The following is a 16,828-nucleotide window of genomic DNA, read 5'->3' as shown; positions in this document are numbered from 1 at the left end:
ACTAAAAAATATACTTCATTTACACTACGTATGTTTGTCCGCCATCTTGTTGAGAGACTGACGTGAAGATAGCAGTGTGAGGAAAGATGGAGGAAAGCAGGCGCAGAACGGCCACTATAAAATGCAACAATAAATTTTTCGAATGCCTAGTGTACTTAGTTTCTTTTTCTTACCCTATATTGCTTTATCAGCTTCACCTCGTCTTCTACGAAAAATTATAATCTAATAAAGATTTTTTTCCCTTTCACCTAGACATCGTTCAGCTCATCACTTAAACTTTATGCTGATCATTGATCAACAAGAACGAAGTAAGAGTATCCTGGTGTTTACCTTTCCCATCATAATGTAACCATACCTGCTGTAACGGGAGACTTCTTTAAGTCATATATTAAGCATTGCCTGCTAAAGCGGTGACCAACTACTTAGGTCCCTATTGATATTAATCTGAGTGAAATCAACAACTTGTTAAAGTTGGCCAAATTGTTTTCAAATTATGTATTCTCCAAATGACTCACCTGGATGATACCACCTATCCCCTGGAATCCCTGGATAACCTTGATAATTCTATTCTAGTGGATATATATTTTTGTGCAGCTGTTCAGCTTTTCCGATCGTATACCTAGCTGTGACTCAGATATGGCTCATATTAGTGTCTTGGGTCACTAGGGACCTAAAGATTTTCATGGATTTGCCAAACTATAAAACCCTCTATCTAGCACGATCACCTGGCTGCTTGGCATTCTAGTAGACAATTTTGTTCTGCCTTCACAACTAGAATGTTCAGGTATTTTCACAATAATCCTGCTTGCCTCATACAATACAGCTCATATTAGTAACAGTATTGCCTGCTTAGCTGGGGCAAGCATCAGGGATAGGATCCAACAGACTTTCACCCAGGTATCACATATTTTGATGATACCTTTATCCAGCACAATCCTATCAACCTTGAGGATCTCTCTCCTAGAAGAATTCTTCAAACAGAAATTAATATTTTTGCACTATATTTCTCACGGCTGGCTATGCAGCATTATTAATGAGAAAATATAATTTATAGCTGTGAATTCTTAAATGAAAATGACCACAGTTCATTATTTGATTTAATTATGAAGAAATAAATAATAGCAATTATACCTACTATGGATAAACGATTACATGAGTCAATCGATGGAAATTGTCTGTATGTTGTTGAGTGTGTGCGCGATGAGAATGACAGGATGCGGATGTGGGTGCGTTGGGCTCAAGACTGCTGGCAGAGTGAGCGGCAGCGGGCGCTGGCGAGCGCCGCACGGCGCCGCGGGCAGTACCAGGGGCGCCGCAGTCGCAGCCGTGCGCCGCAGCACTGCCCCGCCACGAACCACGCACGCCACGCCCGCGCGCGGATCAACATTCTCATTCACCGGCGACTCATCGTCCGAACACAAATCAATAACTTCACACTCATCACGCTTCAGCGGATCTGTAGGCTGATCATCTCCGTCCACAAACACTATATCTTTGTCCTCGGTTTGAGTCTTTTTGCTCTCTGCCTCTTTTCGGAGTTTGTCAATGTACTCGTTCATGCTCTCGAGTGACATCCTGTCAACGTTTACGCTGATTGGCTTACATTTCAATAGCAGAAGCTGTCCTTTCAGATCTAGTACATCCTTGTTTCGCTGGTAGGGAAAGACGTGCCGCCTCTGCCAATAGTCTATTGGCCGTCTGTACCGTATTGGAAACTGTTGGTTTTTGCTCTTTAGAGCTGACGGCTTGTTGTTCAATGGTGTGGATGTGCAGCAGTATCTTTCAATTCTTTCTCGTGAGTAGCTTTTGTCTAGGTTCACATTCGTTTTCGCATTTTTCAAGTAGGCTAAGGAGGAAAATGGGTATGGAGGTCCCCGATCAATGTTTGCGGCTGATCTGGCATTTCTTTGACGGCTGTCCCCATCCACATCTCTGGATGTAGTTTCTACTTTCTCACCCTGCGGTTTGAGTTTTAGAGCGGAAAGAAATTCTGGTAGCCTTCCGGTGGGTTCAGAACTAGTCGGCACCTCCTCATTGTTGCAGAGTCTCTCATGGGCTCTCAATATCTCAACATTGTCAAAATGACTGTCACAATTATCACAGAGATAGATATCGGATTTGACCTGAGGTTCGGCAGAGTCAAGGTTCTTCGGGCGGTCGTAGAACATGTTCTCGTTGCGGAAGGTGACGAGCAGGCGGCCGTTGGGCCGGTAGTACAGCGACGTGGTGCGGTCGCGGTTGTCCACGTAGCGCAGGCGGCGGCGCGGGTAGCGCGCCAGCTGCGCGGAGAACACCAGCAGGAACGCACTCTTGTGGTAGTCGTAGCATCGTTTCACCAGATTCTTCAGCCTGCCCTCCCAGTCGTCAGGCACGACGGCCGGCCGCACGAACGGGTGCGAGAACGCGACGTCCGCGGGCCACCACGGCGGCTGGCGGATATCCTTCGCCGTGTCCCGACCCCACGAACACGCCACCATGAATGTGATGAATCGCTCCAGCTCCTCCGCCGTCACCGTCGACAGCCCCGTCGGGTTGCCTTTGGCGAATAATAGCGGCAGGTTCGCGATCATGGCTCGCGATGTCGCAGACGGTCATCGAAGTTCCGAAGGCGCTTGCGATGTCGCTCGGCACGGACCCATCGTAACGGTTAATTCGCCCCTATCCAGCTCAGAGACTGAGATCGATAGCAGAACGGGCATCACATTAGAAAGATATCACTGAAGACTAAAATAAAAGGAACAGATTGATATCTCGGCGGCATATATCACAAAATTCCGTAAAGCGCGTTCGTTAACTAAATACGTATAGAGAGAAAGAGATCCATAGCCATCCATAGATCTTTGTTACGTAGGTTTGGATGCCGTGCGAACAAAACGCCGAACAAAATAATATAAACTGAAAATCATAATAACATAAGTAGCAATTGTTTTTATAAATAATTTAAAAAATGTAATTTATTAATTAATATCTTTTTTGTAATTCTTGCCATTATCCTTTACAAATAATACCATTTTCGGATGAAGTTAAATAAGAGAAACGTTTCTGCGTTTTGTTATGTCTTTGTGATGCAACTAGTGTTGGCCATCTTTGGGCGGAGACGCCAAGACAACTTTGTGCAGAATTATAGGACGCTGTTTTTTATCCTTTTTTATTCTGCGAAAATATTGTCAAAGCCGTATGGATTTTGTACGAGTACTTTTTGCAAATACAAATGGAATTATTGAAAACTATTGCCAATTTCTCGTTTTATTTTAATCTTCTCGCTATTATTTTTCCTATATATGTATATCGTTGCAATTACTGATATCCTGAACACAAATTTAGCATCGGCCGTACCCGTGATTGACCATACAACCTGCGCTACACAGTGCTAAGATATTTGAATATACTTATGAAAACTTTTGTATGAAACAAATCATCATGTCGGCCATTGTTATAATTATCTGACTTTGTTAAATAATCCCTATAAATGGTCCGAGTTCGTATAAATCAAAGTCCAACGATTAAAAAATAAAGAATATTAAACTTAGTTTTGTTGTTAATATATTTCGATAAATTATAGTCTTTTACCTTTTTTTTATCTTTTATTTCATCAGCAAAAATCGATCTTTTTATCGATATATTTATGATCTTTACTAAGGGTCGGTTGCACCAAATTGTTCGTGTCGTTAAAGAGTTCGCTAAATTTTTATGTATGGAAAGTTTCATAGTAAAGCGCCGGGGCGCGCCGGCTGACGTTGATCAGTCTGTCAAATGTGGTTGGTGCAACTGGCCCTTAGACTGCACTATGGTTTTCTTCTCTTTATTTTGGATGAAAATTAAAAAACACTATGTAATGTTTAATAATAAGATACATATCATAATTTATAAATAAATACTTCTACGTAAAAGGTGATTTATTTCTCCTCATATCTAGATAAGTTATAGGCTCCAGTCACCTTGTAAAAAGTTGCATATTGCATGTGATTTTTGATACTTTTTATTGTAAGATTGAAGGTGTTCGGGTAGGCTACTATAGGCACAGAATAAATAATAGTACTAGGTACAGAAGACTCACTCTCAAACAAAACGCGTCTGTTACGATCAGCACAGATATTGCCGCTAGGTGGCGACAGCGCCACGCGCGGCTTATGGCAAACCCCAAAACTGGGGTCGAACGGATGTACTTTTAGCTACCTGTAGAAAAGCGACGAAATGACGGAGTGAGCCACGCCTGCTATAGGATAGTCGCCTAAGTGTCTTATTTTTTATTTATGTATTATGTTATTCCCATCTACATCTCTTCTATCTCTTGCAGTAATTTAGGAAGCGATTGAGATAGACGAATTGCGAATTTAGATATTTGCAGCTCTTGTGATTATCATGCCAGCAACACTAACTTATTTTCTTTTAAGTTAAATGGATTTTATGGAACCCTGTAATGTTAAAGTTTCTCGTTGGTTTAGTGTTACTAAATTGTGTAAACCAATTGCTGGTTTGTTGCGTGATTGCATTCTCATCTTATGTATTTTTTTTCATGCATTGCATTTGCCCTTTCCAAATAAAAATCTTGACCAATACCGTGCACACAATCGATTATGCATATTTCGATAACTGAATCAGCATTGTTTGTTTACTATAATTATCACATCACTAGTTGTAATAGTTGCTGTCATGTCAATTTGTCATTTCAAGCAAATGTCAAGCAAGAATTAAATGTACTGTACGAAAGAACAAATCATAATTATTTTTTATTTTAAAGATACGAATGGAAGCTTGAGAAATTAAGTTATTTAACGACTTTGCCTCACACTTTTAGCTATGTTTACTTACCAATTATTTTCATGAATGTGAAAATGTTTTAAATACCGGACGAATGATGGTAAGGTCGAAACACTGATAATTACAGTATTTATTGTTATTATTTATGCTAATGTGATATTTGTTTTACTTTAGGATCACAAAAATGGTGACGGTTCACAGTCGCCGAGCAACAATACGGTATCGGATTATGAGTAAGTTATATCTCAGATTTGTTATCAGTTGTTTTTTCTTTGTTTAATACATAACTGGACACTGACCTGTACATCAGGGGTTCTCAAACTTTTTTGGTCAGTGACCATTTTAGAAAATTTATTTTAACAACTTTTAAATTAATCATCTAGCTGTGTCATTGAATTATAGGGCATGTCTATGTGAATACTGTCTAGGATTCCTTCATTAGAAGATTTTTTCGACCCTCAAGTATCATGAAGGTGAGAATTTAAATTTCAGGAAATTTCATAGGAAATTAAGGAAACAAATTTTGGAAACAGAAAATTTTGATCACATCCAAAATTTTTCAATGAGGTAATTTTGCATTTTGGATACTTTCCTGGCACATCATCACCCGAAGGCATTGTCTACCACTCAACTCGTAAATAGTATAAATTTAAAATCCTATATCTTGTTACAGTCTGCAATTGCCAGCATGGAGCTTAGAGTGCCTTAAGGCGGCGGCCGTTCAACATAGGCTTCAGCGACCGAGGAGCCTTGCGTGGGCCATATTGCTGAATGCCCTGCCACCGCCAAATGCTGATATTGCTGGCAGGTAAATAATATAGCCGTTTTTTTCATATTTCACAGAACTAAAAAAAGATTATTGCATTTTTAATGTATTGTTTTTTTTCTCAGGCCTCCTCCATCTTGTTTCATGGTTCAATGTCTTTGCCTTAGTTTATGGTTTACGCAGTTGTTTTTTTATAACATCAACTGGTTTTCGAACTTTTCTTTGTTCTTGCCCTTTCCATTCTGCAGTTATTTTAGTCCATCTCTTGTCAGTGTAACTGGTAACGTGAGATGTGGCCAGCCCATTTCCACTTTAACCTTATCCCCAAGACAACTCAGGGAGGCCCGATCGCAGATAGAACTGGGACTAAGGCAGCAAGAAAAAGACATGGCATAAATGCACACACAGACACACAAACAACTTTTTCTGCCCTATGAAAGTTGGAAAGTTGAATGAAAAACACTAAATTTTTTTATTGTGTCTGGTTTCAGCCTGAAAACTCATAGGAATTTCTACAATGACATAAAGTCCAAGCTGTCGATGGACCCTCGGAACGTCATCGGCGATGACCCCCTGTCGCAGAATGATGAGGTACGTCATTTTACTATCACAAGCAATGTTTGCTATTAATTTATCCTAAGACCCAGGGCAGTTTTGGCGCTTTTAAATTTGGAACTTTCTTTTATTTCTATATGAGCTCAAAATTAGAATTTAATTTGTACTTGTACAAGTACATAGGGACTTAAGAGATTATGAAGTGTTATGCCTGACAGTATGGGCCCTGACAACAGTAAGACCTGCATTTGGTTCATACGCAGATTTAGGTTCTCATGTGTCTAAAGTTAAAAATATAGGCAAAACAAATGGGTGCCTACAATTTGAATACACCAAAACTACATTTGGGTTGGTTTAGAGAAATATAAATCCCAACCCGAAATTAAGCTCCAGTATCCTTAACCTTTAGAAACGCCAAACGGCGCATTCATTTGCCGTGCCACTGACGCCACGTGGGTAAAATTTAGTTTTGTGAATAAATAATGCCAACCTAAAAGTGGGGTGTTTTTCAGTAGATTTTCATAAAAATGATCGACCGATCAAATACCGTCTTTGGCGTCGGTGTCACGACGTTTGCGTTGACGTCAATTGCCGTCTGTGGCATTCAAAAGGTTAACGTCAGAACCGGATGTTTGACCTAATTATTGAAAGTCATGTAATGATCGTCAGATTATCATTAGTCGTAATTCTGAAACCATTAACTTTTCAGGATTTTCGTAATGTTATCCTATAGATAGGTTAGGTATAAATATAGTTTGTTTTATGGCAACTCTGAACAGTTACGCGTTTCTGGGAAAAGCCAAATTATGCCTAATAAAAATGCCGACAAACAATACATTATGACTTACTTATGACTTAAAATTTTATGGGAAACAATAGAGACCCCGTCAACAGCAGACAACTGGTTTTTTAATGTGAGTTCGTTTAATAAGCTGTTATCGAGACGAACCAGCCGGTTATGCATCATTAAGCCATCCTCGTTTAGATAAATTAATTATTAATTAAGAAATGTAGATACGTTGGTATAAAATTAGAAGTAACACATTAGGTGTAATTACCGCCCCATATCCCTTCTTGGAGCGTACTCGAAGCTTCTGGAACGTATCGCCAATAAAAGACTGGTTAGCTTCTTAGAAAAATATTCCATCCTCTCAGATCGGCAGTTTGGGTTCCGCAAGGGCAGGTCCACCGAGCAGGCTGTGACTCTTTTGGTAGACAGTGTAGTTAAACACTTAGATGAGGGCCGGTGTTGCTTGGGGGTATTTTTAGACCTCGCAAAAGCTTTCGACACGGTCTCCACTCCTATCCTCTTGAGAAAGCTGGAGACACTAGGCATACGTGGAATCGCTTTGAACTGGTTCTCTAGTTACTTGACTGAAAGGGATCAGCGTGTTAAAATTGGCAACCTAGTCAGTGAACCAATGCCTGTGTCATTTGGGATTCCCCAGGGCAGCATCTTGGGCCCAACGCTATTCATCGCATATATAAATGATGTTTTGTCTCTCGACCTTTCAAATAGTGAAGTCTTTTGCTACGCAGATGACACTGCCATAATCTTTCATGCTCACTCTTGGGACCAGGTCAAAGACGTATCAACGCTAGGCCTCCAAAAGCTGTCCCAGTGGCTGGATCAAAATATTTTGACTCTGAATCCAGACAAGACCAAATTCTTGTGCTTCCATAAGTCTGCGTCTTCAAGCCCCCCTCCATCAATGACCAACCTTAGGATCCATGCTATAAATTGTGACGTATATTGTGGCCTTTCGCCCTGCTCATGCCTTTGTGACAGCATTAACAGAGCTAACTCTTTAAGATACTTAGGAATAGAAATAGATGAGAAACTTAATTTTAAAAAGCATATCGTGATAACAGCGGGTAGGGTTCGGAAACTCATTTATACAATGAAGTTACTAAGAGAGGCTTCAGATGGACAAACTCTTAAAATGGTATACCTGGCACTATGTCAATCTATTATAGATTATTGCGTTCTTGCGTGGGGAGGCTGTGCTAAGTCCACTTTAATAGACTTGGAAAGAGCTCAAAAGGCGGTACTTAAGGTTTCTTTACGTAGACCCCGACGATATCCTACACATACTCTCTATAGTGAAGCTCAAGTTTTGTCAGAGAGAAAATTATTCATTTTACGTGTTGCCATGCTCATGCACAGAGATACTTATCACTCATTCAATCTGACAAATATGTTACAGAAAAGAATATTCTAAGTCCCGAAAATGAGCGTTAAATCTGCTTTTGCTAAACGGTTTAAGGCATTTCTGTTTCCGCACATATACAACAAGTTACTCAAAGTCTGTAATATAAAAGATTGTCGGTTAAGTCAAGCCAAAATGCAAATCCAGGCTCTTCTGCTATCGTGGAGCTATGACGAATGTGAAGAAATTGTGAAAGTTGTAAGGTAATAGTAGTAGATAGTGACCTCGGTTGGTATCTGATCCCAAGAGAATAAATTCCCTCGTAGGGCTACATTTGCTTACATTTGCTTGCTATGATTTGACACACACACACACACACGCACACACACACACACACAAACACACACACACAGTATTTATTATTTATTTATATGTACGTAGATTTAATATCAAAACTGAACTACTTAATTTCTTTACCTATTAGATTAGTTTTTACTAAACCTTTAGCTTACGAAAAACGAATTCGGATTCGAATTCTACCACGTGACAGGCATAGCCTAGTGTGGGGCCACAGGGCATTTATAATTGTTAAGAATGTTTTTCTGTGAAATAAATATTCTTTATTCTTTAGGTGTGTTATTATGTCAAACCTGAATAAACAATCTAAATGAAAAAAAATAATAATTGGAGGATCAAGTTTGACCTCATAAAAATAATTGTGCTACTAGACTTCTAGTTCTTGATTGGAAAAAGTGACAGTTGCCAAAAAAAACCGGGCAAGTGCAAGTCGGACTCGCGCACGAAGGGTTCCGTACCATAATGCAAAAAAAAAAGCAAAAAGAAAACGGTCACCCATCCAAGTACTGACCACTCCCGACGTTGCTTAACTTTGGTCAATAATCACGTTTGTTGTATGGGAGCTCCATTTAAATCTTTATTTTATTCTGTTTTTAGTATTTGTTGTTATAGCGGCAACAGAAATACATCATCTGTGAAAATTTCAACTGTCTAGCTATCACGGTTCGTGAGATACAGCCTGGTGACAGACGGACGGACGGACGGACAGCGAAGTCTTAGTAATAGGGTCCCGTTTTACCCTTTGGGTACGGAACCCTAAAAAGAATGTCTCTTTCTTTCGGAAAGTCCGTTTAAAATGCAATTTCCGACTGAAAGTGGTTCCTCTTGACTGATTTTCGTAAGTCCCCGTGTACTTGTAGAAGTACAAAATGGCGATAGCAGTCACCTGACATTAAAAATGTAATAACTGGAAAACAGGAAGAGCTACTGTTAAATATACTCGATTAGTTAAAATAGTTTGCAGTAATCATAATTTGCGCAAATTTAAATAAATAAATAAAACGCTACATAATGTATATTGGTTCCAGAGCGCATGGAACCAGCATTTTTGTGACAACGAACTGAAGGCGTTGATACTACAAGACGTTGTCAGGACGTTTCCTGACGAGCTCTACTTTAGAGATAAAGACGTTCAGGACATGATGGTAAGTCCACAGTCAGCTTATATACAGCAACGAATCAAACAGAAAAATATAATTCGAGACCCTTCTCGAATTATATTTTTCTGTTTGATTCGTTGCTGTATATAAGTTTTTTTTTTGCGACAGTAAATGACTTTTTTTATATACACTACATGGTGTTTTCAATGCAGGTGCAAGTATTATTCTTCTGGGCACGCTCTCACGCCTACGTGGGCTACCGGCAGGGCATGCACGAGGTGCTGGCTCCGCTGTTGCTAGAACTGCATAGAGACAGGACACACGCACCGAGAACACTTACGTATGTTTTACAAGCTTTTATTTCAAGTAAAAGACAAGGTAAATTTGGTAATTCCTCAATTTAGGCATATTCCAATGGGCTTGTGAATGTGAAAAAAGACTACTTTTATTTAACTTTACACCTTTGACTCGAGAAGATACCGGCACAAAAATTTTATATACTCATGAAAGACTGGTGACTATCCAAATTATTAATAATGTTTCCATCAAATATGTACCTAGTTTACTAAAATTGCATTGCAACTTATCCTTTGGCTTTGACATAGTCGAGTAAAAAATACGACAAGTAATAAATGCAATTAGTGCTTCTGTCTGTATAGGAAAGACATTGTCACGTGTCAGGTTCCGTACGTGACCGCAAGCGAAGATTATTGAATAGTGGCTCTTCACCACAAATCACGTATTTTGTTCACTGCGGCTGAAACGTTTGATGAAGGTTATCGTTTCCACTGCGAGTAATTTTAAGTCCGGATACCGATAAGGCTTGTTAAAGAGCTGTTTGTACGAAATTAAAGAACAATATGTATTTAGTAAAAAAGCTAGGTATACAGTAGGATAATTTTGTTTCGTTTATTTATCATTGATACGGACAACAGAAACAAACATTGTACCACACCTAAGCCTAATGTCATAACCATAGCCTCGGAAGAGCTCCCAATTATACCAATAAAGTTCATCGTAACCGGAAACCGTTCAAATGTCTTTTAAACGCCACAAGAAGAATAACAGCCGAATGTACTACATAAAGTACATACTTAATCTTGATCTACGATTTTATTGGCATCTTTTAAATAAAACGACAACATTAAAAAAATATTTTACAATTACAAAAACTCCTCATGTACTATTATAACTACAGCTATTTAACCCTTCTTTGCATGGTGATGGAAATTTCCATCATAACATTGTCCTATAAATTAAAGATACTTTTGGAGGAGTTTGAAATTTATTTTTAAGACTGTCAACTTTCAACACTAATCCATTTCTCGATTTTTTGCTTAAATTTACGCAGTATTTTAATTTATAAAAATTACATTTATTTTCAGACTAAATGTCGGAAAATTTGGAAAAACCCAGAAGTTGATTATTTTTAGTATGTTATTTCGGGCGTTTGTAATTATTTATATTTATAAACTTTATCACAAATCACATCACAAATAGTGTACCATTCTGATGATACTAAGATTTTTCATATATCTCTTACTGACAATTAAATATTTACATAAATATGATTTAGCCTATGCAAAGTTTAACATTATTTTCTCAGTAAAAATCGATGTTATATTTTTTTTTGTATTTTTCCCAGAATCAGCAAACATTACGTGACACATATATACATTTCAGGCAATAAGAAAAAAATATGCAAAGAAGAGTTAAACAATTCAGTTGTAACTCCTGCAATAAGTATTTACATACATACATATGTAATCACGCCTATTTCCCTATTTAATAAGTATTTAATGGTGTATTTTTACTTTCAGTAATACATTAAGATACATCTTGGAAGAAGAATATTTGGAACATGACAGCTAGTAAGTTCAAAATAGATCCTATCTTATTATTATACATATTATGATCAAGTACTAACATTCCCCAAATTCTAATGTGTCGAAAATATTATACATGGATACACAATAATTTCGAAATGTAATAATATGTACTCGTACGGGTTAACTACGTGTGTTAATAAAGAAGAATTCAGCTCAAGTCTTAACGCCTTTAAATATAAACTTCATGGTGAGATACACACTCAAGCCTGAACCGGGCTTGAATATTTCTGCTTCATTTTACGAAAACTAGAATTATTATTCCGATCCATTGGTAGGTGAGATGAAGCCTTGCATCATGTTATTAAATATCGAAAAATATATTTCTACATATTTACGTTAGCTTAAAAACTAAAAAAAAAATTCCCAGCATGATGTTCAGCGCGGTGATGAAAGGTCTGGAGAAGTTCTATACGACGGGCGACGTGGTGCCTTCGTCATGTGGTCGTCTGCCTGTATCTAAAGTCATCCACGTGAGTTTTAATCTTTACTTGTTTACAATTCAGTATTTGCAACTATTTCTGTTTTTTACGACGTGATAACCTGGGCATAAAAAAAAATCTTTTGTAATTAAATAAAGCTTTGCGGGCTTCTTGGATCCCATTGTAGAGGCTTTGTGACCCATACATTTTGAAAAACACTGGCTTAAGATCCTGTGTACTTCTAAAAGTAAAAATTAAATACCCATTATCGCTGGCAGTTTTCACACTAACGGCGACTGCTGAATGTACTACACTAAGTACTAATATTTGAGCTTCCATTTTCCACATGTTTTTCTAAAACGGCTACAAAATTTGTAGAATCTGTCCTGAAGCATGCTGTTTTCATCTATCATCATACGTTTATACTCACGCTATTTTAAATTTCAGAACCCGAACGAAGTAGTAAGATACCTGGACAAGGTGCGAGAAGAATGTTTATCGCCGCTAGACAACGAATTAGCCACGCATTTAGCTCAATGTAATATTTCTATGGAGCTGTTTGGAATGTAAGTTACTTTGTCTTATTTAGTTGTTTTTATAGGTTTTGTCAACCATACCATGCCAAAATAATTATCATAACTTTTTTTTGATTCGTCGATTGGGGGAACCATGGTGGTTATTGAGGCATTAGATATAGTTACGTAAAAATAGATTATTTTTGTAGTCGATGGCTACGGCTGCTGTTCGGGCGCGAGTTTCCGCGCGCGGAGCTGCCGCAGCTGTGGGGCTTTCTGTTCGCGGACGGGCCCATGCTGCCCAACATACACTACGTCGTCGTCGCCATTCTGATAGCTATGAAGGCCACGCGTAAGTATATCAAAACTCTAAAATCAATCATTTTAATAATGTCTTTTTGTATATTAATTTAAAAGTAAGTAATTACTTGATAGACGGTCTTCACCTTGGCCTTAATTCTGTTTCTTTTTTAAATGTAAACGAATTCATTTGATTTATCAGTAATGGACGCGGATTCAGGCGTGGTCCTATCCGCCTTGATGAGGCCGCCGCGGTTATCAGTGACTTACGCTTGCGCGCTCGCTCTGCACTTGCGGAGTCCGCTGCAGCACCCGCGCCCACAGCCGCCGCCCGTTCAGGATAAAGACCAAGAGTGAGTCACCCTTTACCACAGATTACAGACACTGCATTATAAAGCGTTTACAAAGAGCACAAGTTCGTCACACATACGTGCAATATTTTTATTTCGCAATTTCGATGTTGGTCCCATAGTAAAAGTTGCTCAGTATAATCCTAAAACCTCCCTGGCAACGGGAATGCAGTTATTTTTATAAGTATAAGGAGGATGATTAGTGAGTATTAAGAATATAACATTAGAGCTTATCAACTTATCAAAACAAGGAAGTTCGAGTGTTTGTTTTTTTTACCATTGCAAATTTGTTTCGGGTGTCGTGTTGTCCGATTTCAGTAAATAGTTTTGTTTTTGTTCAAAAAAAGTTTCCCACAAAGTACCGTACACCTGATTCATATTATGAGAACCCCTGTAACCCCACTTACATATACTAAATCCCAAAAAGTATGTCCACGTACTCCAGCGAGTGGGCGCTCGAGCAGCAGGGCTACGCCACGGGCTCGGACTCGGGGTCGGAGGGCGTGGCGGAGGGCGCCGACATCGCGCGCTCGCTCGCCGCGCTCGGGCTCCTGCGCGCGCAGCTCCCGCCCGCCGCCGCCGCGCTCGCCCGCGAGCTCAGGGACCCCCCACCCAGGGTCGCGGCGCCGCTGCAGAGGATACTCAAGGTAGGTATTCTGCACGACCCCACATATAACTCGATCTCAACATTTCGTGGCCAGATCATCGAATTTGATCGTTATAAAATACTATGGGAAGCGCTGATATCCAATAGTGCATATCGGCTGATATGATGAAGTACATTAAACTTTCGTATCTCTCTCCAGCTGGCAGCTCTCCTAGAATGCCGCAACCACGCCCTCATCGACGTTGAAACGGCCCTCGAGGCGGCCGAAGCGGGCGCCGAACAAATCGGACGACGGAAAATAGTCCCCGTCATAGTCAACCACAAACCTCAACCTAAACCCGCGGTTAAAGTCAAAGAAGTGCCCTTAAAACTGTTCCATAAAACGGAGTGTTTCAATAGCGACCTGCCGTGCTTAGATCCGTTGAGACTTAGGACTGAATGATTAAGGGAGTTATAGGGATAAGTGAAGTGACTAAGTGAAACTTTATTAAAGTGATAACAAGGCTGGTGTAAACATTTAAAGTAATGAATTTGGGGGAGTAAAAGCTTCTACAGTACTATTTCGACTTTAAAAAGAGGTAATTTTAAATAAATATGGGAGAGATGGTACAAATAGTTAAAAATACAGAAAAATGTGATTAATAGTCACAATACAACTCTTAATAATTAAACTCATGAAGAATAATTACAGGATTTAAAAGATAAACGTGTGATAGAAAAGTGTTAAAGTGAAGCAAGAACAAACAAAAATGATACTGACTGACTCAATAATAGTGATAACGCTGATCGATTGATGATTCGCAAATTAATATTTTGTGATACAAGATACAAGTGTGGAAAATAATCAATTCCAATCAAGTTGAACGATATAAATTGAAATAGATTTAGGATGTAACATAAAATGTAAGATTTGCTAAGGTAAAAAAGCAATAATAAACAGGAAGTCTTAAATATTACTCTAAGTTTACTACAGTTTAAGTTTATAAGATTTCATTACTTTATCAGTGAAATAAATACGTTCATATGCCCGTAACAGATGTAAAATATAATGTAAAAACCGGTTAAATTTTTATTAAAGATGTGATAGTAGTAAGTGCAAATTGAGTTTATATTATTATAAAGATTACCAATCATTAGCAGATGTTTTCTTACAGATTTTTCACCAAACTCCTAGTAAAGGAAAAATCTATTTTTCAAACAGATGTAGTTCTGCCGAATGTACTACACGAAGTACATACCATGAATAGTGCTTTAGGGTGGTATTCCACCCTTAATTAGTTTAGTAGTATCCATTTTGCAAAAAAAAGGTGAAAAAACAAGATATCAAATATTTGTACTTGGTGGAGTACATTTGGCACTCATTCTTACTGTAAAGTTTATATCACGCCTGAACGAAGAGCATTAATTTAACTTGTAGTATAAATAAACAAAGATTCCCGATTATTTATGGAAGACATCGTGACGATAATAATCATAACTATACTTCGTTTATATATACATACATACAGTTTATATATACAGACAAGTTTATCATAATTGTCATACAAATTACAACAATTATGATAAACAATTATGACAATTATGATAAACTTTGTGTTCATAGCTGAAATGTAATTAAAATATTAATATAGTTAGGAGAATCGTGTCAAATATATTGTAAGCTAAACTGCTGCCATAATTTGTAGCTTTTATAAATCTACTAACAAAAATCATTATAGCTTCGTTTTTCAAGTACATAATTAAATGTGCAATTCAATTAGAAGATATGCCTTATAAGGTTGTTCCTTTTCGGGAATTATTAAGATACCTAATATATATTATTAACGTAATTAAAAATAAATTGAAAAATCATGTTACCTAAGCATTTATTTTTGAGTCCATTTAAATATATTCTATGAAATCACTGCCTGATATCGGCTTGGCACGGACGTACGAAATTCAAGATCTTCTCTTAGTTTTACACATCTTATACAAATTAATCAAAATGCTTCATTGCTTATTATTCGCTTGCATAAATACAGTTTGTTGTATTATGTAAATATTCAGTTTAAATGAAGTTGGATACATTAATTATATAATTTCATTAACTAGAAGTGAAATGCATTTGATTTAGGTAAAAACCCCAAAGCTGGAAGTCAGCATCAATAGCTTTATAGGAAGAGTTATGTCTCCATCCTCGTAAAACCCACGATCCTACCTGTGGTACTAACTACTTCAATGTAATTTAAACCATTTGAAATTGGAATAAAGTTGCATTTCTATTTCGTCTGATTTTAAAGCAATTTTTTTTGTTGGGCCTTAGGAGGATAAATCTGAATCCGTTGATGCTGACTGTGGACTGTGGGCATCAATAAGATGTATTTTTACTTAATACCTAGGTATTTTATATTTTAAAACAAACTAGTTTTTACATAGAATGGCTGTTATGTTTTATCATTCATTTAGATTTTTTGCTGCAATGAATCAAATAGGTATAAGTATGTAGATTTGTATATTGATTATAATTAAAACCTTTTGTTCATTTATTAATCATTAAGGTAGAAAATCAAAATGAATAAAAGCTATTCTGAATCTTAGCTAGGTATTTAGGTACTTATCATGTTCATGGTTGTCTCGCGGGCTTTCCATATTGTATACCTATATAAAAAAAAAGATTCCGCTTTATGTATACCTATTTATAAAATAAATAGGTTTATGGAAATATTGAGACACTGTTTTTATTTATTGCTGACGATTGCTGAGATAAGTATTGCTGACGGTTTTGATATTGAGACAATAGTAGGCCAAAGAGTAAGTAAATTATCAAGGGCATACAGGCAGGGGCGTATTTTGAAATTTGGCGCCCCGCCCCGGGCCAGTAACCAGTAAGTTTCGGCGCCCTAAAGTCAAGGAAGAACACCAAAAAGCAATCCGCCAGGGGCGGCATACGCCGCCCTTTGCGGATTGGCGCCCTGGGCCATGGCTCGGATGGCCCTAGGGAAATACGCAGGGGCATCCGGGCCATAAATAGGTAACAAAAAAAAACAAGAATGTGACACAATTCTTCACAGGGATTGACA

At 38.0% G+C, this 16,828-nt stretch overlaps 2 protein-coding genes across 3 annotated transcripts; one reads left to right on the top strand and one right to left on the bottom strand.

Moving 5' to 3' along the window:
- Positions 1-1,083: 1,083 nt before the first annotated feature.
- LOC134664623 (uncharacterized) lies at positions 1,084-2,851 on the bottom strand. The gene has a single exon (XM_063521354.1). It carries the CDS (start codon positions 2,568-2,570, stop codon positions 1,158-1,160), a length of 1,413 nt encoding a protein of 470 aa, XP_063377424.1. The 5' UTR covers positions 2,571-2,851; the 3' UTR covers positions 1,084-1,157.
- Positions 2,852-4,685: 1,834 nt separating this feature from the next.
- LOC134664622 (TBC1 domain family member 5) lies at positions 4,686-16,476 on the top strand. 2 transcript variants are annotated; one of them, XM_063521353.1, is made up of 13 exons: positions 4,686-4,861; positions 4,936-4,994; positions 5,435-5,569; positions 6,019-6,118; positions 9,618-9,734; positions 9,902-10,029; positions 11,510-11,560; positions 11,946-12,048; positions 12,445-12,563; positions 12,722-12,864; positions 13,015-13,165; positions 13,608-13,809; positions 13,969-16,476. In XM_063521353.1, exons 1-13 carry the CDS (start codon positions 4,856-4,858, stop codon positions 14,209-14,211), a joined length of 1,557 nt encoding a protein of 518 aa, XP_063377423.1. In that variant the 5' UTR covers positions 4,686-4,855; the 3' UTR covers positions 14,212-16,476. The 2 variants fall into 2 exon arrangements, with proteins under 2 accessions (XP_063377423.1, XP_063377422.1); XM_063521352.1 differs by having other exon boundaries at positions 13,590-13,809.
- Positions 16,477-16,828: the final 352 nt, after the last annotated feature.

The sequence above is a fragment of the Cydia fagiglandana genome, chromosome 5, assembly GCF_963556715.1.
Source record: "Cydia fagiglandana chromosome 5, ilCydFagi1.1, whole genome shotgun sequence".
In the NCBI taxonomy this organism is placed as follows: domain Eukaryota; kingdom Metazoa; phylum Arthropoda; class Insecta; order Lepidoptera; family Tortricidae; genus Cydia; species Cydia fagiglandana.
The sequence above is the reverse complement of the archived record's forward strand: the minus strand, read 5'-3'. Positions and strand labels throughout refer to the sequence as shown.